The sequence below is a fragment of the Hyperolius riggenbachi genome, chromosome 3 (assembly GCF_040937935.1).
Source record: "Hyperolius riggenbachi isolate aHypRig1 chromosome 3, aHypRig1.pri, whole genome shotgun sequence".
Taxonomy (NCBI): domain Eukaryota; kingdom Metazoa; phylum Chordata; class Amphibia; order Anura; family Hyperoliidae; genus Hyperolius; species Hyperolius riggenbachi.
Genome location: NC_090648.1, coordinates 515,350,597 through 515,373,903, shown reverse-complemented (window position 1 = coordinate 515,373,903; position 23,307 = coordinate 515,350,597). Strand labels below are relative to the sequence as shown.

General features: G+C 45.9%; 1 protein-coding gene across 1 annotated transcript in view; it reads right to left on the bottom strand.

Moving 5' to 3' along the window:
- The window catches only part of LOC137564491 (E3 ubiquitin-protein ligase RNF213-like), a 301,009-nt gene extending 278,453 nt beyond the window's left edge, over window positions 1-22,556 (bottom strand). The window contains exons 1-5 of the mRNA XM_068278409.1: window positions 22,453-22,556; window positions 17,863-18,063; window positions 12,264-12,453; window positions 3,818-3,870; window positions 75-228 (exon numbers count right to left, since the gene is read on the bottom strand). Coding sequence (XP_068134510.1) covers window positions 75-228; window positions 3,818-3,870; window positions 12,264-12,453; window positions 17,863-18,063; window positions 22,453-22,517 — 663 coding nt within the window. The 5' untranslated portion in view covers window positions 22,518-22,556. The remainder of the gene's footprint in view (window positions 1-74; window positions 229-3,817; window positions 3,871-12,263; window positions 12,454-17,862; window positions 18,064-22,452) is intronic.
- Window positions 22,557-23,307: the final 751 nt, after the last annotated feature.

Below are 23,307 nucleotides of genomic sequence, written 5' to 3'. Positions count from 1 at the left end.
GCTGCTTGCAAACTAAGGTTTAGCTGTATGGTGCAGTACCTCTTCACAACATCAGGCATTATATCCACACTCACCGGTGAACCTGAAGGATGCAGCAGCGACAGGATTATCTCGGCAGTAAGAGCCGGGAGCCGAGGCTGGTGCTTCAGTGACGGGTTACAGCAGATGGTATTGTGCAGGTCCAGGCTGGCTTGGGCGCACTTTTGAAATCCAGCAGCATTAGGAGGCCTGTACATAAAGTCGTGAGTTATCAGAGTGAGGAAATCAAGATAAAAAAATAAGAGGAATACTAATCCTTCGTAATTCAAAGGTGTCTATACATTGCTCAATTCAGATTCAATCCTTATGATCAAATTTGCCAGAGATCGATGCCACAGTGTGGTCATCTGATCATAATTTTCGCTGGAAAGGGGGCAGTCGGGTGCGTGGCAGTAGAGGCGTTCTAATTCAGGATGACGACAGACCCCCAAGCTGGTCTTCCCCATCTAAAATGTGTACCTCTTGGACAGGGGTCGGTGATGCAGAGGAGTTTAGGATCACCAGTCTGCCGCCATGCCTCCTCCTGTTTCTTCTCCCCAATGCCACCGGGCCACCTGAACCCTGTGACATGACAGCATGTATGTGCCATGTTTGTGGTCACGCACATGCCACAGCGTCACAGGGTGCCCAGCAGCAATGAAGAGAAGACACAGGAGGAGTCTCGCTGGCAGATACTTTCCGCACAAGAGAGGGGAGACCTGGGGGCCCGGCTGGCAGAGGAGGCTGCACAGATCTCCAATAGGTGTGCAGTGAGTGGGCAGGTAATAGATCCGATCAAAGGGGGATCTATGTGATGGTCGAATCTGGTGGCCATCTGCCAATGTATGGGCCCTTTGAAGATATCTGGTGGACACAGAATTATGTATGATATATACAGTAATGCTGTCACAATATAGATTTAAAATAAGCAGAAAAAACAAATGTCGGTTCTCCCAAGTCAATAACCTGTATGGGCAAATCAGACACAAAGCTAAAGAAAAAGAGATATTAAGCCAATGGTTTAACAATGTGATATGTTTGTACAGCTCTAATTTACTGCTCTATGATAATGTGTTGTCTCTGCTTCCTGTGTCGGCTAAAGCAGGAAATGATCACCAGGGCCCGCCTTTAAAGAGGACCTGTCAGCCATACTATCTTAGAAAAAAAACATATATAAGTAGATAAATACTTGCTCTTCTTACATAACACATGTATTGCACTGCCCACGTTTTGATTCTAGTGATTTTTCTACAGAAAAAAAGAGAAAATCTTTCTTAGCATTTCCCATTTTAACTGTGGCTATTTTGAAGCCAATCCTGATGTCATTTCCTCCCTTACTCTCCTCTGTCTGATTGTGTAAGCATAGCCCGCCCTTTACTATAGAAAGTGCATTGTCTCAGCATGAGAAATACTGAAGAAAAACATGCAGAGATAAAACATACGCCACCATCAGGAAATACAGCTTACTAACAACAGAGAGGAACACAAAGTGAATACAGGAAGTACCATAGAGATTATTGCATCATTTTTCACACAGTGACATCTTGTGGTTGTTTTACTGTACTGCAGTTTAGGTAACCTTATTGATACTTTCATCAAGGGGCACTGGCAGGATGCTCCCCCAGAGTGCTGCCCCTCCTCCGGCAGCAGTGACATGCCACTAACCTATCAGCGTCCAGTAACGGTAGATCTCTACTATCCAGTGTCCTGTCACCATGGATACAAGTCTCATTTCTTGTGAAACCTGCTGGCATGTACTGGCGTGTCACATGATGAGCAACTGTGACGATCTGTTCCTGCTGGTGACATTTGTGAACTGTTCCATGGACTTCCTCTGTTCACCAGCAGATGTCCCCTCTCACATCAAGAACATTTTGCAATCCTCCTGAAGTTCCCTCTGCCCACCAGCAGAGGTCTCTGTACTGTGGAACTGTGTCTCTGCAACCTTGGAGGCTGTCACATGACCATCCTGCACAGAATATAAGGCCAGCTCTAGCAGTACAATGTTGCTAGTTCGTTGATGTGGATAGCCCTAGAGGCTGTGTTCTGGTCACTACTTTGATACTCGTTACTTGGTCCTTGATTTGTGTTATTTGATTCTCAATTTCTGTTAGCTGTACCTGTTGTCTGTTTTCCTGATAACGGTTTGCTTGACTTCCCTGTGTATGATTCATATTGGCTTTGTCTGACTATTCTTCTGCTTACCGATTGTATTGCTTGACGACGTCCTGGTATCCGATCTCGGCTTGTTGACTAACCTATTGCCTGCTGCATATGTCCTGCGCTTGAATGTATATTATACTGTATATATATTAGATAGTTAGATTAGTTAGACAGGGTCCGGGGTTTATTGTGTGCACACTGTGTATATATATTCACTGGGTTGTTTGCATAACTGCCTGCAATTACATTGCTAGTGGTTTGTTCATTCATCACTGTATATATCCTGCATTTCTGTTAATAAACCTTTACTTTATTTCACTTTTACCCCATGTTTTGGTCCTCAGTATTTCCACAATAAGTGACAATCTGCATGTAGCTATAGAGGAGATGCTGATAGAGAGCCACCATCGCTGGATGCCAGGAGGTGAATAAATTCTTATGCCCCGCCTCCAATTTTCACTCTGCATGGGGGCGGGCTTATCTGCTACCTCTACTGGGGAAATTGTTTGATACTGGGAGAGAGTACATCTGCTGCCTATACTGGGGGGAAGGGGAGTAATTAATAGTCAGAGCACATCTGGCTATCTATACTGGGGGAGAGGGCCTATCTAATACTGGAGCACATCTGGCTACCTATACAGAGAGGGGATACATGTTATGTATGCTGAGGGGGCCACCTAATACTGGGGTACTGTGGGGGGCTGGCTAACAGTAAGGGGTGCTACATAATAATGCAGGCCCATCTGGGTGGCTACCTATACTGAGAGGGAATACGTAATACTGAGGCACATCTGGATAACAAATACTAATACTTAAGGGCATCTCTGGCTACCTAACACCTGCCACTCCCGAGAACGCTGTGTTCTTTGTTGGCAGGGGTGGTCAAAATCTGTGTGTGTGTGGGTTGGGGGGTCTTGGGCTCTGTTGATTGCAGATCTATCATGCGGTCAAGATGATCACATATTTCTCTGTGGCGTGGGTTTGTGATATGTGCTCATCTCCGGCAATTTCTACTAAAAATCAAGCCAAGTTCCCTTAGGCTCTCCAAATATAAATTTAAAGGAGTACTGTAGGGGGTCGGGGGAAAAAGAGTTGAGCGAGGACACGGCAACGCAGGCGCAGTGGTTTTCTGACTTTAAAGTCTGAAATTCCAGAAGTGAACCGGAGGCGGGGCCAGAGCATCGGTGAGTGGCTGCGTGGGCACAGGATGCCTGCGGGGGGCGGAGCATCGGGGAGTTGCTGCGCGGGCACAGGATGTCTGCGTGGGGGCCGGAGCATCAGTGAGTGGCTGCGCGGGCACAGGACGTCAGCGGGGGGCGGAGCATCGGTGAGTGGCTGCGTGGGCACAGGATGCCTGTGGGGGACCATTAGAAGCCCCGGGTAACTTCAACTCATTTCCCCCGACCCCCCCTACAGTATCCCTTTAAAACAGAAGGTTTTTGTAATTATTCAGCTTTATGTGAGCAGGAAGGAACTCCCATAATATATCACTTCCTACAAATCATTCCTTTGTGGATTAATGTAGCTCTCCACTGTCCTTTTCTACCTTTCAGTGGCTTTTCAGGGGTGGAGCCTTATAACTGAAAACTGCTGAAAGAAGGAGTGTTTGTAAAAAAAGAAAAGGTAGTGTACTTACGTGTCCTTTTCTCTCATGCGTTGCAGCAGCGCCTTTAAAATACTTTCAATTGTCTGTAATTACAGAGTACATGCAATGAAAAATATAAATTCATACCAATATAATTATCTCCAGAGTTTTGAAGACACCCCATTTTCTCTTCAGCCCAGTTCTCACTGACTCTGCCATGTTGCATTTTAAAGGACAACTGAAGTGAGAGGGATATGGAGGCTGCCATATTTATTAACTTTTGAACAATACCAGTTGCCTGGCAGCCCTGCTGATCCTCTGCTGTAATACTTTTAGCCATAGCCCCTGAACAAGCATGCAGATCAGGTGCTCTGAATGAAGAGTTACTGGATTAGCCGCATGCTTGTTTCAGGTGTGTGATTCAGACACTACTGCAGCCAAATGAACTAAAAGGAATAGCGTAATATATTCATCAGATTCAGGTGGTTATCATACAATCAGCATGTCAAGAAATAAAAAAGGGTATTTAAAGGGACTCCGAGCAGTGCAGAAACTATGGAAAGATGCACATCATTTTAAAGCTCTCTTTCTCCTCTTTCCAATGATATATAAACCGCCACCCTACGCCTTTTAGTTTTCGCTATTTTCGCGATTGAAATTGCCGCGGCCGCGATTTCGATCGCGAAAATAGAGAAAACTAAAAGGCGTAGGGCAACGATGTAGGTGTCGCCAGAAAGAGGAGAAAGAGAGCTTTAAAATGATATCCATCTTTCCATAGTTATATTGTATTACACAGGGCGACTTTTTGTCAAAGTCAGCAGCTGCATTCTGCTGAATGGAGCTGCTGACACTGGGGAAAGTGTCGTCCTGTGTAATACAATGTAACTATGGCTTGATGGATATCATTTTAAAGCTCTCTTTCTCCTCTTTCTGACGACACCTAAATCGTCGCCCTACACCTTTTAGTTTTCTCTATTTTCGCGATCGAAATCGCGGCCGCGGCAATTTCAATCGCGAAAATAGAGAAAACTAAAAGGCTTAGGGCGGCGGTTTATATATCATGGGAAAGAGGAGAAAGAGAGCTTTAAAATGATGTGCATCTTTCCATAGTTTCTGCATTGCTCGGTGTCCCTTTAAGGCAGGAAGTGGAAACACTCTGGTGATTTGATCCTGAGGAAGATAGTAGTGTAAACTATCAAAACATGTCAATCTAGGGACGCCCCACTAACACGTTCAAGTTGATTTCCACCAACTAATCACCCTGATACAATCCACAGTCTGCTCCTGTAGGCCTGGGAGCGAGAAATCGGCAGTGGAGTGCAAGGTGGAACGCAGGAGCGCCCGAGTGGAAGTGCAACCTGCCCGGAAGCGGTAGTTTCCTGGAGCGTGGACCAGTACACAACTGCGGGAGCTACAGATCCAATAGCCGTAGTACGGAGGAGGCCAGTTGGGGTACCTGCGCAAGGGAGGATTCAGTATGAGGCCACCGGCCGGGGCCCGCATTAGGAACTGGTAACGAAGCAACTAACTGTGAGTAATCCAGAGGAAACACACAACAGAACCCTGCTTACATAAGAACAGACTGCCTCAACCTCCCTGGCGGTAAGCCCGACACAGTGTCGGGCTAGCCGCCGCAGGGGATCACATGGCCCCGGGAGGATTTTTGCCTATAAAATGTTATTTATACCCTTCAGCTAGCACTGCGCTAGCTAATTATGCCCCCCAAGTGCCTCCGGTCCCCTCTGATCCCCCCCGGTATACGTACCCCCCAGGGACCCCGCGATGGCGCAGCCTCCCAATCAGCTCCCGGGTTCGCTATGGGGACGATCGGGACTGCGCATGACGTCATGTCCAATCATCGCCATAGCAACAGTAAAGCTGCCTGGAGAAGCTGCGGCTCTCGCCGGATCACGGACGGGTAAATATTACCGGCAGCGATCGGGGGCATCAGAGGGGACTGGAGGCACTTGGGGGGCATACTTAGCTAGCGCAGTGCTAGCTGAAGGGTTTAAATAACATTTTATAGGCAAAAATCCTCCCGCGGACGAAGTCATTGAAACTGCGTAACGCCAGGGAGGTTAAAGAGGAACTTTAACATACTGCAGTACTAAGGAATAGAAGACCTTATGCCATCATAGCCGTTAAGTACAAGTTATTGAGGAGACAAAGCACCTTATAAGTGTGGGAATCAGGTGGCTTCGGTGTGATTGGAGTGCATGAGATCTGCATGTGTGTATTTGTATTCCTTATATTCACTAAATCCACCACCATTGCAGACCTTGACATCGCACCCTTTCCACCCTCAGACCATCACCTTCTCACCTTCAACCTCCTCACGGAAAGCACCTCCAAATTACCCACCCACCCACCTGGTCGATGGCAGCGAGACCTACGCAAGCTCAACCCTAGTGTCCTTGCTGACCCCCTCCATGCCCTCTCCTCCACTCTCCCCACCCTAACCTGTCCTAATCTTGCTGCAGCTCAGTATCGCCTAACTCTCTCATCAGCCCTAGAGAAAGCTGCTCCACCAATATTTCGCCGCCACCGACCCCCTAACCCCCAGCCCTGGCGCACTACCCATACTCGCAACCTCCAGAGGAAAACACGCGCCACTGAACGGAAATGGAGAAAAACTAGACTTAACCAGGATTTCCTACAATACAAGACCAACCTGCTGCAGTTCCACACTGCCCTTGCTCATGCGAAGCAGGAATACTTTACCAAGCTCATCGGAGCACAAGCTTCCAATCCCCGGTGTCTTTTTGCCACTTTCAACTCCCTGCTTAAACCCACCCCCCCACCCTCCGTTTCCTCCCTCTCTGCCACAGATTTAGCCACCCACTTCACCAACAAAATTGTCTCCATCCGCCAAGAAATATCCAATCTCCAATCTTCACCTCCCACCCCCTCCCAACCAGCTCCTCCTCCACCCTATCCTCCCCTCACATCCTTCACCCCTACTACCACCGAGGAAGTCAACCACCTACTGCAGACTTCCCATACCACTACTTCGCCCCTTGACCCCATCCCTTCTGATTTACTCCAGCCTCACTTCACGGAATTGGCCCCAGTCCTCACTACCCTGTTCAACCTCTCCCTATCCACAGGCATCTTCCCATCAGACTTCAAGCAGGCCACTGTACTACCCCTGCTCAAGAAACCCTCCCTCGACCCCTCGCTACCCTCCAACTACCGTCCTATCTCCCTCCTCCCCTTTGCCTCAAAACTCCTGGAGCGTCTGGTTCACAAACGCCTGACCCAGTACCTCAATGCCAACTCACTCCTAGACCCACTGCAATCTGGATTTCGCCCTGCCCACTCAACCGAAACTGCTCTCACCAAAGTGGTCAATGACCTTGCCTTAGCTAAAGCTGAAGGTAAATACTCCATTCTCCTCCTCCTTGACCTTTCAGCAGCTTTTGACACAGTAGATCATCCCCTACTCCTCCAGTCCCTCCAGTCCTTGGGCATTCACGATCTCGCCCTGTCCTGGCTTTCATCCTACCTCTCCAACCGCTCCTTCACGACCGCCTTCAATGAGTCCTCGTCCACCCCCAACCACCTCTCGGTGGGAGTCCCCCAAGGTTCGGTCCTTGGCCCCCTACTGTTCACCCTATACACATCCTCCATTGGCAAGGTTATCTCCTCCATGGGTTTTAACTATCATCTGTATGCAGATGACACCCAGATCTACCTCCACACCCCTGACATATCCACCACTACCATGGACAAGGTCTCCTCCTGCCTATCAGCCATCTCCTCCTGGATGTCCGCTAGGTTCCTGAAACTAAATCTAGACAAAACGGAATTTATGATCTTCCCACCTCGGCCATCCATAAACCTCCCAGATGTGCATGTCACTGTTAACCACACTACCATTCGCCCTACATCTCAAGCCCGTTGTCTGGGTGTCACCCTGGACTCCGCACTCTCCTTCACTTCCCACATCCAAATCCTCACAAAGTCCTGCAACTTCCACCTTCGTAACATCTGTAAGATTCGCCCTTTCCTGACCTCTGCCACCACCAAACTCCTCATCCATGCCCTCATAATTTCCCGCCTTGACTACTGCAATGCCCTGCTGTCTGGTCTCCCTATGACTCGAACAGCCCCACTGCAGTCCATCATGAATGCGGCAGCCAGAATTATCCACTGCTCCCATCGCTCCACCACGGCAGATCCCCTCCTAGAATCCCTCCACTGGCTTCCTATCCAGTCCAGAATCAAATTCAAGATACTGTGTCTGACCTACAAATCTGTCCACAAAACCTGTCCAACCTACATTTCCGATCTTACTCAGAGGTACACACCTAGCCGCTCACTACGCTCTTCCAATGAACTTCGCCTAACCGCCCCCCGCATCACCCAGTCCCATGCACGCCTCCAGGACTTCTCAAGAGCTGCTCCAACACTATGGAACTCCCTACCTCCACCCATTAGGGCAGCCCCCTCCTTCAACATTTTCAAGAAAGCCCTCAAAACTCACCTTTTCACTCTGGCCTACTACCCCTCACAAGTGCTCTAAACCTACAGATGAACTCTGGTCCCCTACCGTTCGTGTCCTTACCTCTCCCTCTAGATTGTAAGCCTTTGGGCAGGGTCCTCCTCATTTTGTGTCCTACCTGATCATGCACCTCCATTACTGTGAACCCATGCTATGCATCTGAGTGAACCTAACTTGCCTAATCTCCATGCTCCCCTCCAGTGACTGACTAAGCATTACCTTGTACTCATACTGTGCTGTGTGATCTGGTTTTCTTGTATTCTGTATTGTCGTATTGCTGTGTCACCCCTAAATATTGTCTGTAACCTAAATTAATGTTCAGCGCTGCGTAATATGTTGGCGCTTTATAAATACAATAAATAATAAATAATAATTTGTAATACCCCTGGATTGATGTACTGATTTTATGCTGACTATGAAGATTTTTTAGATAAGTCCCATTACTGTACGGATTATGACAATAAGGATTTGACTGCTAGCGTGTCAGTGTACCTTTTATGATTTTTTTATTTCTTGACATGCTGATTGCATGATAAACCACGCTAATCTGATGAATATATTACACTATTCTACAGACTATCAATCTAGGATTTAACCATCAGTGTGTTAGTGTAACTTTTTAGAAATTGTGTTTTTTAATTTATTATTCACCTTTATACGACCATTATATTGTGTATATTCTATGCATATAAGTTTAGTAGGATAGGAAAAATAATTTTTTCCCTTTCCTCTCATGTGAATCTATGATGACAATTTATTTTTTGAAATAGTTTTATATGAAAATAAAAGTGAAAGAACTTCAGCGCCTCTCTCTTTTTGTATATAATTTTGACCTTGTTGGAAGGGGGTACCCCAAACTTTGAGGGGAGGCAGCAGGAGGAGGTGAGAACTGGACCAATTGAATTAGCACGCAGCGCCCTTCAAATGTTGTCTCTTGATTCCTTTAACCTCCTTAGCGGTAACCCCGAGCTGAGCTCGGGGTAAGCCGCCGCGGAGGATATCTCAGCCCCTGGTGGGGCGATTTCAGTTCTGTAAATTGCTGTACGCGCAGCCAGCACTTTGCTAGCTGCGCGTCCAGCTCGATCGCCGCCGCTCTGCGGCGATCGTCCGCACGCAGCGGCGGAAGAGGGCCCCCCCTGCCAGAGCCCTGCGCAGCCCGGACCAATCAGTCCCGGGCAGCGCAAAGGGCTGGATCGGATGGGTCTGACGTCAAGACGTCGGCTGACGTCCATGACGTCATTCCGATCGTCGCCATGGCGACAGGAGAAGCCAAACAGGAGATCGCGTTCTATACGCGATCTCCTGTTTACTTTTGTGGCCGGCGGCGATCGGACTAGAGGGACACATGCGCCCTCTAGTGGTGTTTTATGTAGCTACCACTCAGGTAGCTACATGAAACAAAAAAAAAATAAATAAAAAAAAGTGCAATGCAGCCTCCTTGGTGGAAAAATTGAACCGCCAAGGAGGTTAAAGTTAAACTTAAAGATTTTCACCCAATGTTCCAAAATGAACGATTCCTTTCTAAAAAGAATTGACTTAGAAGGAATCAATTCCTACCATACACTGCACATCAATTTCCAAGAGATTCCAGCAGGGAATTAAGTAAAACCCAATCGAACTGCAAAGCTGCACTGCTCAATGCACTGCTAAGCTATAAGCCATCGATCTGTAATCCTCTTGCTCTGCCTCCGATTTACCCACATTTTCCATCCTCTCTGATCAGTATTTTTTATCTATTTTTGCTCAAAATTAATCAAACATTGGTTAATCTGACATTTTGGGGAATTGATTTCCAGCAGATGAAACAAATCTGTAGGGAATCGAAAGAGAAAACTGCTGAGTGTAATGACTCCTTTACATATAAATGAGCTCTTCAGTCCACAGTGGCTTGATGTCATTGTCAGCAATGGGTGAGCAGCATTTTAGTTCTGATAAAATTATTTACACAACAGCCAGGAAAGTAGTATTTATTTTTTTAAATTAAACTTTCAATGGAACCCTCCATAAAGTTATAACAATTGTTGCTTTGCTGAGCCTGAGCTAGCCTTTATAATTTAGCCTGTTATTATATTTTTATTATTTAATAGATTTATATAGCGCCAACATATTACGCAGCGCTGTACAATAAATAGGATTACAGACAATGATAACAGGGGTGACAGAACAATACAGGTAACAGACCATAGATACAACAATACAGGTAATAGCAATAAGATACACAACACAATGCAGATAATAGTACAATGCCAGATCATAAACTGGAGTGGTAGTGGTAAAAATTACAAGTTCCAACTTCTGGGTAAAGTGCACACAGTCATGTAGGATACACAAGGGGAGAGGGCACTGCCAAAGGCTTACAATCTAGAGGGAGGGGTTGGTGACACGAAAGGAGGGGGTGCATCAAGAAGATATTGGCAGAAAGGATTAGGGTAGTGTTGAGTTGATGTAGGCCTCCATGAAGAAGTGAGTTTTGAGAGCTTTTTTAAAGGTGTTGAAGGTGGAAGCGAGCCTGATGGGCAGTGGGAGAGAGTTCCACAGGATGGGGGCAGCTCTAGTGAAGTCCTGTAGTCGTGCATGGGAGTGTGAGATGCGTGGGGTGGTTAGGAGGAGGTGGTTGGAGGAGAGAAGAGGGCGGCCAGGTGTATAATATCTGCTGACCAGGTCAGAGATGTAGGTTGGGCAGGACTTGTGTATGGATTTGTAGGCCAAACATAGGATCTTGAAGCTGATTCTGAAGTGAATTGGAAGCCAATGAAGGGATTTGCGTAGGGGAGTCGTGGAGATAGAGCGGTGGGAGGAGTAGATGAGTCTGGCTGCTGCATTCATGATGGATTGTAAAGGGGCTAGGGCTGCACGGTTTTTCGGTTTAAAACCGAAACCGCGGTTCGTGGCAAGACGATCTGCTGAGCCTCAGTACCATCGGTTTTTCGGTCTGCTGTTTAATACTTTGCTTCTGGCCCCGCTGTGCGCGGATTGGCCAGAAGCAGTGAATATGTATGAGAGTTAATGAGCGGGGGGGCGGATCCACTCCAGCGAGCGGCCGGGCACATACAGCATTACCAATCACTGGCTAGCATGGAATGACGGCAGCGGTAGGCGGAGCTGTATGCTCTGTACAGCTTCGCCTACCACTGCCGTCATTCCATTGCTAGCCAGTGATAGGTAATGCTGTATGATGTGCCTGGCCGCTCGCTCTAGTGGATCCGCCCCCCGCTCATTAACGCTCATACATATTCACTGCTTCTGGCCCCGCTGTGCGCGGATTGGCCAGAAGCAGTGAATATGTATGAGTGTTAATGAGCGGGGGGGCGGATCCACTAGAGCGAGCGGCCAGGCACATCATCCAACATTACCTATCACTGGCTAGCGATGGAATGACGGCAGTGGTAGTCGGAGCTGTACAGAGCATACAGCTCCGCCTACCGCTGCCGTCATTTAACCGCTAGCCAGTGATTGGTAATGCTGCATGTGCCCGGCCGCTTGCTGGAGTGGATCCGCCCCCCCCCTCCCCGCTCATTAACACGCATACATATTCACTGCTTCTGGCCAATCCGCGCACAGCGGGGCCAGAAGCAAAGTATTAACCCCCCCCCCCCCCCCCGCATTTGAAAAAAAAAATCGGGGAAAAATCAAAATTGCAATTTCTGAGAGAAAAATCGCAATTTCGATTTTTCCCTAAAATCGTGCAGCCCTAAAAGGGGCGATGCGGTTTTGAGGAAGGCCTGACAAGAGGGAGTTGCAGTAGTCCAGCCGGGAGATGATGAGGGCGTGGACAAGGAGTTTGGCAGTGTCTGGGGTCAGGAAAGTCCGGATCTTGGAGATGTTGCGTAAGTGGAAGTAGCAGGCTCTAGCTACGGTTTGGATGTGGGAGGTGAAGGTGAGGGCTAAGTCCAGGGTGACACCCAGGCAGCGGGCTTATATGTTGCTGGAGATTTGGAGATTTTAGAGTGCATGGCATTTAGCCTCACAATGCATTCCCATCTCTTCACTTACCTCTCTCTGATGATAATCAGCTACAGAAAACTTGAAGCAGCATGCTCTGAGGGCGCTGTCAATTTTGACTGGTAGTTTTTGCAGGAATGCTGCCATTTGGTTAATGGGAACCAAAAACAGCCATGACTGTATCAGCCCAAAGTCAGCCTCCAGCAAGTGGCTCTTTTTGATCATCTTTGTCAGGACATCTCTGGGAATGGTAATGAGAGGAAAAGAGGGTCATACTAAGTCACCACATTAAGTTTAAAGGGGCACTATGGCGAAAAACTGTAAAATGTATAACATATGCAAACAAAGACAAATAAGAAATACGTTTTTTCCGGAGTAAAATGAGCCATAAGTTACTTTTCTCCTATGTTGCTGTCACTTACAGTAAGTAGTAGAAATCTGACAGAAGCGACAGGTTTTGGACTAGTCCATCTCTTCATGGGGGATTCTCAGCAAGGCCTTTATTCTTTATAAAGATATTCCCTTAAAAGGATTTAAACAATGCTGCTGGCCAGCTTCCCTGCTCCCTACACAGTTTTTTGGCAGTTGGACAGAGCAACTGCCATTCACTAAGTGCTTTTGAAAATTAATTTATCCCTGAGAATCCCCCAGTGAAGAGATGGACTAGTCCAAAACCTGTCGCTTCTGTCAGATTTCTATTACCTACTGTAAGTGACAGCAACATAGGAGAAAAGTAATTTATGGCTCATTTTATGCTGGAAAAAAACGTACTTCTTATTTGCATGTGTTTACATGTATTTTACATTTTAATTTTTTTTGCCATAGTACCCCTTTAGGAAGAGATAGTCAATGAGATGTACAAATATTCATCTTGCAAGAAAATTTAATGCAAATGGTATGCAACTTAAAACGTACCTGAACTGACCGAGAGAAACATAGGTACATAGGGGCCTGATTCACAAAGCGGTGCAAAGTGTTTGCACGCGAGTGAAAACCCCTTTATCACGCCTAAACTCAGTTTAGGCATGATAAGAAGAAACTCGCGCGAATTTTCCGCGCGCAAACTTTTGCAGCACCCGGCGCTTCGCGCGAAGCTCCCATTAAGCCCTATGGGACTTTGCGCGCGCACGGACGTGCGGTAGCTTCGCGCGAGTTAGAGCACAAAGCGGTGATAACTTTGCTAGTGCAAAGGTTATCACGCCTAAAGTCTTTTAGGCGTGATAACTGAGTTATCACCGCTTTGTGAATCAGGCCCATAGTGTACTAATCCTACTAATAATTTGTCTGGGGTCCCCTTTGATTATTTGCATTACAATGAGTTTAAAATAGTGGTTTTATCTATGCAAATAAACAACAGCAGTCAAATTCAGATCAGGATTACCTTAAAAGTAAACAAAAGCCAAAACACTTATATTGGGCTGAGGGAACACTGCTGATAACACGACAGGACTATAAGGTTCAAATAGCTATTTCTTTTTTTTTTTTTTTTGCAACTGAATGACGCAGATTTTACATCAGATTGTCATGGCTGTTTTTCAGAACTTTTTTTTTTTTTGTCAATGTATTTTTATTGGAATTTTTGATACCGTACATTATATTTAAATATTTATCAAGATGTTGCTATTGAAAAGATGGTATCAGAAGCCTCCATACTGAGCACGCGCGAGTGTGTGAGAGAGGGCGCATGCGCAGTCTGGAGTGGCCCGTCTTCAGAAGCACTCGGGCTCCTGAAGACTTCCAAAGCCTCCCTTCAGTAGTGGAGACAGCTGCATTTGACCAAATTGGTCAAATGCTGCTACATGGGATCCACTGCTGGAACGGGGACCGAGAGAGGACAGGGAAGGCTCTATAGGGCCCAGAGCCTTCCCTCTCCTTAGGTAAGTATCTGTTTTATTTTTTTAAACATTGGATCCATTCACTTTAACCATCTAAATTCCTGGATATTATGGTATACTGTATGTTTTCTGAATCAGAGGAAGGAAAGGAGATCCTGGGATCTCACTGAAAACAACTTAGATCTGGGTGGAGCTCTCCTGTACCCGCCCTTCCTCCCTACTTTATGTTATATGCTTTGTATTTGGCCAATCCCAGTTAGTAGTACATCTTACGCTATTTATGGTGGCCTTCCAGGCAGACTATAAAGGGTTTAGCTCGCGCATATGCAGTTGCCGATTGGAATCTTTTTTCTGCTCTTCTTCTACTTGCTTTTTCTTCCTCCTACTTTTCATGTTTTCCCTTTCCTCTTCTTGTGGTCTTTTAAGATGCCAGATATATACTGTATATACTGGACTATAAGTCTAGAAATTTAGGTCTGATTCACTAAATAAAAGTATAGGGGGTCGACTTATACACGAGTCACGGGCAACACTGAGTAATGTGTGTACAATTAGTGACATTCCCATTTGCAGCAATTTACCCTGTGGTAAGGGACACTTTCTTGATAAAGGAAATGCCAAGAAAACACAGGTGTGACAGTTCCGGCCACAGCAATTACCAAGGAAAGGGTCGGGGAGGAAATACTGGGCTGCAGGAAGTGAATAATTGCAGCACTTGGGGGCCTGGAGGAGGTATTGGCTGCACTTAAGGGACAGGAGGGGTTAATGGTTGCAATACTGTATGCAGTGCAGTCATTAATCCCTCCTGATTCCCAAGTGCTGCCATTAATGTTGCTGGGTATATTCAAGTCAGAACACAATTCCAGCTTAAGAGGATCAAATATAGCAGTCGACTTATACACGAGCTGGACTTATATTCGAGGCTATACGGAAGAGGTTTATCCAGAGGTTATATAATTTATATTTCAATGGAAAGGCCCAGCTATTTCTGGAGCTAGTGGCTGTACATATTATATATTACTATGATCAGCGTAATGAGATGTTTATTGTATCCTACGTCATGTTCTCTATTGACCTGGTCTCTTATTGCAAAATCCAAACCAATGCACTACTGGCCAATTATGATAGGTCTAATGTCAAGGCGCATGCAATTTGCACACAAGTTGGAACTAGAAGCATCTCAATGACCATCTTCCGCAAGTAACAGTAAATCAGAAATCAGATGCTTTATCAGATAAATTCTCTGTAGTGCTGAATCAGTCTCTTGTGTAGAACTGATGCTAGAAACAAACCACTACTTTTAACTAGTTCACAAGCTATCCTAAAAACAGCTGCCTGCTGTTAGAATATCACGCCAAAGGCCATTTATTTCAGTAGTTCAACTTAAAAAGTGCATATATTCTGCATATACTCCAGTATAAGCTGACCCCACTCCCCAATTTTGCCCCCCCCCCCAAAAAAAATGATTGATCCGAATACAAGCCGAGGTTAGGAAATGGATCGCATACGCTCTGCATACCCTACCAGGCTGGGGAGGCAAAAAAACAGATCGGCCCTGCAGCGCACATAAAGCTATTGCTATATGTGGCTGATAAAGGGTTAATATCAAACCTTTTAGTTGTGTCTACACAAGTTACACTGTGTTACCTTAGCCAAATGCAACTGAAAGCTTCATTCTACTGGGTGCAGGTTTTGATACATGGCACCAGGGGCGTAACTAGAAATTACTGGGCCCCCCTGCGAGACTTTCGATGGGGCCCCCCTCCTGCCAAAACAAATCTACAAATCTTTATCTGCAAAACTCTGTATGATTCCTTATCAGTGGCTGAGCAGATGCAGTCATTAGAACAATTGCGCAGAGAGCAGAATGTTTTTTTTCTCCTTGCCCTTAGCCTCTCAGGATGGGGCCCCTGCGGCTTCTGGCCCCCCCTGCAGCTGCATCCCTTGCAAGGTCTATTGTTACGCCCCTGCATGGCACCCGTCCAAGTAATGCATTGATATTCTTCTGTTGCAAATTGGGACTGGCTTGTAAAAAAGGCAAGTAGCTGTGTCTCCCACCTCAATGCAAGTTATTGATGCCAAAGACCACAAAGATCACAAACTTGTTAATTGAGTAATTGTGTGTTAGGGTTAGAAAAAGTGGGCACAGCCAACAAATACATACCCAGGCAACGCCGGGTCATCAGCTAGTTATTTTATAAATCTGAAAGTGGGTTAAAATTCTGACATAACATTCAATAAAATGTGATTTTCTACTTTTTATCATCCATGCAGTTATTATATTTGCTTTGTTTTGTGCACAAGTAATACTGCTTGTTAAATTACAAGTTCCCAAAGTACAGTTTATCTGACCTGAATGGTGCCATTGCATTTTATTGCATAGCTGCTGCATTTATATATTAAAATCTAACTAGGGAGCACTTTTTAGCTCTTTATGCTTCTCAGCTTAGTGCAGCTAAGTGCCAGCACTTTGCTAATGTTTACTAAATGAATCTGACAAAGTAATGTAAGCAAAATATAATATTATCACCTCTTTGGATGAGGTCGGAAGCTGCCCACTGAAGCAAGGAGGTTTCCACTGAAGAGCAAAGAGCTGCGTTTAACTGTTTGAAGGCTGTTCTGCTACAATTTTTTTCAGGTAGTAGATTTTATGTTGGAAATAATATTTTAGACCAAAGAGGAAACGCTGAGTTCCATACCACTTTAATTTTTATTGCTGGTGGTTATTTATAGCAATTTCTGAAAAAAATCACCCTGACAGGTATGCAATATAGTGGTACTCCTAAGGAACTACACAGTATTCAGTGCATTACAGCTTCTCAAATAATATAACCCCCTAATTAATATGAAGTTGAAAGTGATTAAAACAGACCTCAGTCTTTTCAATTACTTTTAATATGTCTAAACCTCACAAACTATGTGCTAGGAGGTTGAAACTGATTGAAGGCTATTTAATAGATTATTTAATAGTGAACTAGCGGCCCTTCTGAAGTACTCATGCCCAGAATGCTCTAGACTCCCTCTACTGCGCACAACCGGATGGAAGCGTGAAGTTACAGGGAGTGGGCAGAGCATGTGTCGCTATGTGCGACTGACTCTGTAACAGCAAATGGAGGTCAGAGCAGCACAACCGATATAGTAAACCTCTGAATATGGTAAACTCAGTCCTCGGGTCCCAGCAAATGCGTTTGTGTAAATATACAGTGTATGACCAATTCTGAGATAATAAACTATTTTTCCTGGTCCCTTGGAGTGTACTATAAAGGGATTCTACTACTACATGCTTACTTTTCTGGATACAATTCTTGCTGTGTTTTACTTCCTCTGTAAGTCTACTTTGCTGGATTAAATTCTCCCTCATTAATTTAGAAGTCACCTCACCAATTCTAAATAGGTTATCAGATACCAGATGAAATCCTTGCTCAGTATTACAGCTATCTGTCTGTATTTATTATTTGGAAATGCCAATCTAGTAACCTTTATGTGCACCCTTAAAGGTGCACCTTTTCAGACTACTATACGATCGAGCCGGCAGCCAGTTGTAGTACAGCTTGGCAGGTTAACCCACATATGTGTCAGTATTTGCGGGTTCATGAACCCTGAGCCCGAAAATCCTAGCTGTAGGATTTGCCAGTCAGCTGGTCAGTGGTCACTAGTTCACCTAGAGATCTGCACCGTAGCAAGTTTGCTCAACACTACAGATGGACCTTGGCATTTACAATTGCTGGGTATTTATAAATAGCCAGTAGTGAATTGTAGAATAGCTCTGGACATCTTCGGATCGATAAGAAGTCAAAACACAAAATAACAGTTACCTTTCATGTTTTCTGGCTTTATCATAAACGAGACCTTCCAGTCCTGCCCATACATCTTCCTGATTGTCCATGGTTACTTTGTGTGGGGCTTCAGAGCTCGATGCAGTAGAGAAAGCATGGAAGACGGGCAGGACCCAGAGCCATTCATCAACGCTATCCTGAATGCATCTATCACACAACATCCTCAGACTGGTCTGGATCCTGCAAGAGAAATGAGACAATAAGGCATCTTACAACTTCATTCATGCAGTGGAGCACCGATGGAGGAGACAATGTTATTTCACGGACTGACCGGTTAGAATGTGCGAAGGAAGACAGCATTTACTTCAGCCACTCTGCTGACTCTTCTCATAGGTTTGGTAACCCGTATGACAAGAGTGATGCGATATACGAATCCTAAATTCAGGTCTTTGATGCCATTTTAGTAATTTTTGTAACTTAGCAGAGTGCTGTTAACAAGCCAATCCCACCATTGCCACAGAACACCAATCCTGTGCTTACTACTGGCTTCCCATAAAATGGAGAATCCTTTTCAAAATTGGCATGCTAACATTTAACTCCCTACAAGACCTAAGCCCCGGATACCTGAAGGATTTGTTGCAACTGCATCACATCACCTCACATCACCTCACATCACCCACAACCTCAGATCAAAAGGATCCAATAACTTGACCTCCTCCGGAGTCCAACTAAAAACCTTTAGAGCCAGAGCTTTCTGTCATGTTGTCCCTACCCTGTGGAATGCCTTGTCAAACTTAAGACAGCTCCAATCCTTGACATGTTTAAATCAAAACTGAAAACTGAAAAACCACCTGTTTAGTCTGACATTTATGGTCACATACCATTTTCCCCTGTACACATCACTATGTACGGATCAGAGACAAGCTTATGTGCTTTGGGTCCAATGCCTGCACTGTCTGTGTGCTTCATCAGTCCTCTGACCCACTTAAATTAAACTAATCCTCCTGGATATGGTGTGAGAAATCGCGGAAAAGCCGCCGCGCGTTCTGATAGCAAGGCGGCTGATTCAGCGTCCAACGCGGCGGTTTGCACGCGGAAGCGTGCGTCGGGTAACATGGCAGAACGCGGAAAAGCCGCCGCATGTTCTGACAGCAAGGCAGCTGGTTCCGCGTCCAGCGCGGCGGTTTGCACGCAGCAGCGTATGTCTGGTGTGGCTGAGTCTGTTAGTTCACACAGGTTTAGGAATACGCGCGCGCGCACTGAGAGGCAGAACTTTTATGTCGGCCAAGAGGGGACCAGCTGACCAGGCTGGTCAGCTGACGCCAGAGCAAGCTTCTATTGGTCCATCACTTAGGGGTGGTGCCAGAGGGCGCTACACTATATATAGTTACTGCTGGCCACTCACAAGTTGTCTGCCGTTGCGAACACTACGTGGAAGCACTCAGACCTTAGTCAGATCCTACAGTGTGTTAGAACCAGGAGGACCTGGGAATTCACACTGAGCCAGAATTCCTGTCTTGTTATTGTGTTTATACTTCAGACTAGTTCCAGGGTGTAGAGACCACGGACCTCACACCCAAACTAGGGAACTTGTGTTATCATCTGTTATACTTCAGACTAGTTCCAGGGTGTAGAGACCACGGACCTCACACCCAGACTAGGGAACTTGTGTTATCTTCTGTTATACCTCAGACTAGTTCCAGGGTGTTGAGACCACGGACCTCACACCCAGACTAGGGAACCTGTGTCATCATCTGTTTATACCTCAGACTAGTTCCAGGGTGTAGAGACCAAGGACCTCACACCCAAGTCTAGGCATTGTTGGATATCTGTTATGACCTATTGCTTTCCTGACTACTCCTCTGATCTCTGATTCGGTACCTCGCATATCTGATACTCTGTTGCCAAACCCTGATACTGAATCAGCCTTCTTTCTATGTACCTTATCTGATTGTGTGTTGCCGACCCGGCTTGCCCGACCTCAAGAGCTGTCTCTCCTATTAAGAGATAGTCTCCAGATCAGTCAGTGACATTCACCTTGGGTGTCACTCATTCTCTGGACCTTCCTTCTTCCAGCCTGACTCCACCCCTTGGAGAGTCTCAGGCTGCTGGAAGGTTTCCTAATCTCAAGAGCAGTATCATCCATACTGTCTCTAAATACCTGTGCTATACTCAAAGTACTACTGTTACACCAAACACTCACATTACCCAGGTGTCCAGAGGTTAGCAATATATCTGCATTGAATATATAAAGTCAGCGCAGGTCTATAGTAATACAGCTTTCATCATTTTTTGGTATACAGGATCTTCGAACAAAAGGGTAAAGAAGCAAGGCTTACCAGATTCCAACAACCCACATTATAAGGTTGTAAACGAGTTTGATAGGTGGTCCGCAGAACTTTCAAATGGTGTCGTTTCACCAGCGATGTTGCACACTACAGATTCCTCCGGAATATAGTAGATATCCTGAGATCGCAGAGACTCACCAAAGGGGAGTCCAGTAGGATAGTGACATGAAAGAGTTGTACGGCACATCTAAGTGTAAACCGTCTTTATTACATAACAAGTAAAACAATTAAAAACAAGGCTAAAGGAAAACTCACATACGGGGCCCGTGCACTGGGAACCCCGAAAAAGTAGCGCGCATAAAATGGTCAATAGAAGACCTCAAATAAAATGGTGCCGCCTGTCGCCTTCCCGACCGGTTTCGCAATCTTGCGTCATCAGGGGAGAAAAACTTTTTCTCCCCTGATGACGCAAGATTGCGAAACCGGTCGGGAAGGCGACAGGCGGCACCATTTTATTTGAGGTCTTCTATTGACCATTTTATGCGCGCTACTTTTTCGGGGTTCCCAGTGCACGGGCCCCGTATGTGAGTTTTCCTTTAGCCTTGTTTTTAATTGTTTTACTTGTTATGTAATAAAGACGGTTTACACTTAGATGTGCCGTACATCTCTTTCATGTCACTATCCTACTGGACTCCCCTTTGGTGAGTCTCTGCGATCTCAGGATATCTACTATATTCCGGAGGAATCTGTAGTGTGCAACATCGCTGGTGAAACGACACCATTTGAAAGTTCTGCGGACCACCTATCAAACTCGTTTACAACCTTATAATGTGGGTTGTTGGAATCTGGTAAGCCTTGCTTCTTTACCCTTTTGTTCGAAGATCCTGTATACCAAAAAATGATGAAAGCTGTATTACTATAGACCTGCGCTGACTTTATATATTCATTGCTTGTGTGGACTTTTGGACATTGTCCTTCTCGGCTGCGGTCGCCTTCTGCCTTGGCGCTGACACTTGTTTTTTATTTTTTTAATATATCTGCATTCTTGGTGATACTGCAGATCATCAATAATCAGATTCTCTCTGCGTGCTGACACCGATCGTTACATATGGTAGTTTGTTTGTTTTTACAAAACTTCACCTGCTCGTGTTGTCTTTAACCGCTTCTGGACCACGCTGATTGAAATCTATGCCCTGTTTGGCACCTGTTATTCCTGCCAGGGCGTAGATTTCAATCCTCCCTGCTGCACGCTTCCGCTGATCGAGCTGCTCTCCTTCACATTTCCCTCGCTCTGCCGGCAGAGCTCCCTGAGCCGGTCAGGAGAAGATTTCATTGGCTCCTCACCCCATGATCACTGTGAGCCAATCACATTGACTCACATTGATGGACAGCGGCAGGAGCCAATGAAATCAGCTCCTGACCGGCTCAGGGAGCTCTGCCGCCACAGGGACGGAAGAGCGAGAGGGCTACAGCGATAGAACATCGGCATGAACGGCGGTAGTGGCGGGTCAGTGCAGCGTGACATCAGTAAGCGCTGTTTTTTTTTTAAAACCAGCAGTCTCTGGTCCTTAAAGAGGAACTGTAATTTAAAAAAATCCCTTTGGGGGATACTTACCTCAGGAGGGGGAAGTCTCTGGATTATGACGAGGCTTCCCCGTCCTCCTCTGTCCCTCCGTTAGCCTGCCCGGGTCCCCTGAAGTGCGGCAAGGTAAATATTTACCTACCGCGATCCTACGCGCACTAACTGCTCTTCCTGCGGGTCTAAGGCGAAAATAGCCAAACCCGATCGATCCGCTCTACTGTGCAGGCACGAGTCCTTTTGCGTTTGCAACACACTAAACATCCACCTGAACAGGCCTATAGCTCCAGACCTGCAAGCTGGTGCCTGACCCCTGCAGGTACACTGCTCCTGCTATACACCGATACAGTACAAACAATTGGAGACGGCACACAGAAGGCTCTTTCAAGTAAGCTGTGTAAGCCTTCTGCATTCTCTGTAACTGTATGTTGCGAGTCCCTTTGCGCCTGCGCAGCAGAGCGGATACGATCGGGCTAGGCTATTTCTGCCTAGCCCAAACCAAGAGCCGCCACTACTTGACCTGTAGTCAAACTGCAGCGTATCTCTCACTGATAAGCAATTAAAGTAAATCATTGTGTGGCTAACAAAAGAAAACATATCCGACTGCAAGGAGCAGATACAAAGTTCAGTAGTTCAAGATTTGTCTGTATGGGAGCTGAATAACATTGGAAAAACTACCTTCATGTATCTGAGACAGTCAAAACTTTAAACTTGGCCTTTGAACCTTTTTAACCAAATTAAGAATAGACAGAAACAACTTACTCTGGAATATTCTTGAACGCACTTCTTGCTTTCTGCAGCGTCTCGATCATCTGTTGTCCGGGCATCTCTTCCAGGCACAAAACACTGCAAATATTTTGAAGATGTTTACAGTCCACAATAATGTTATAAGAATTGACTACATGGACACAGATCAGCCCAGCTAGTAATCTGTCTTTTATGTTGTCCATTTGCGGTAGTTTCTTGTTTAAGAAAGGCTCGCAGACTTTATCGAGGGTTTTCAGGAGGAGTTCATTGACCTGGGATTCCAAAATAACAGTAGTTAGTTAAAACTGTTGCAGGTCATGCCCGAGGAACACATTTCTGAACTGCAAACTAGTGATGCTCGGATGGAGGTCGTGATCACGACTTGCCGTGATTCCACGACCATTTTGCAGCTATCCGCCACGGGTATTCGTCGCCATGGATCAATTTTCATTCTGTAAAATCCGCTTCGGCAGACCATGAATGAACGCATTCATGCTCATGAAAACGGCGCAGAACTCGTGGTTAGGTCGTGGATAGCGGAAGTAGGCGGAAGTGACTTCCCTGGGCCAATCAGAGGCCCCCAGCCAGGCCCTAGCAACCAATCACAGGAGGGGAGGCTATGCCCTCCCCTCCTGCATATAAAGCGGCAGACATGATGGAAAAGCTCCGTCCTTGCTAGACTCTGGTACTGAGAGGATCATCTCCAGGCCATTGTGCTCTCATATTGTACTTGTCAGTTGTATTAGGTAGCTAGCCAGTGAGTCATTTCTGTAGTCAGTGTAGTCAGAGTGTGCTGGTGATTAGTGTGTGTAGTGCAGGCAGGCAGGCAGGTTCAGAGTCCTCACTTGTATTCAGCTAGCCAGTCATACA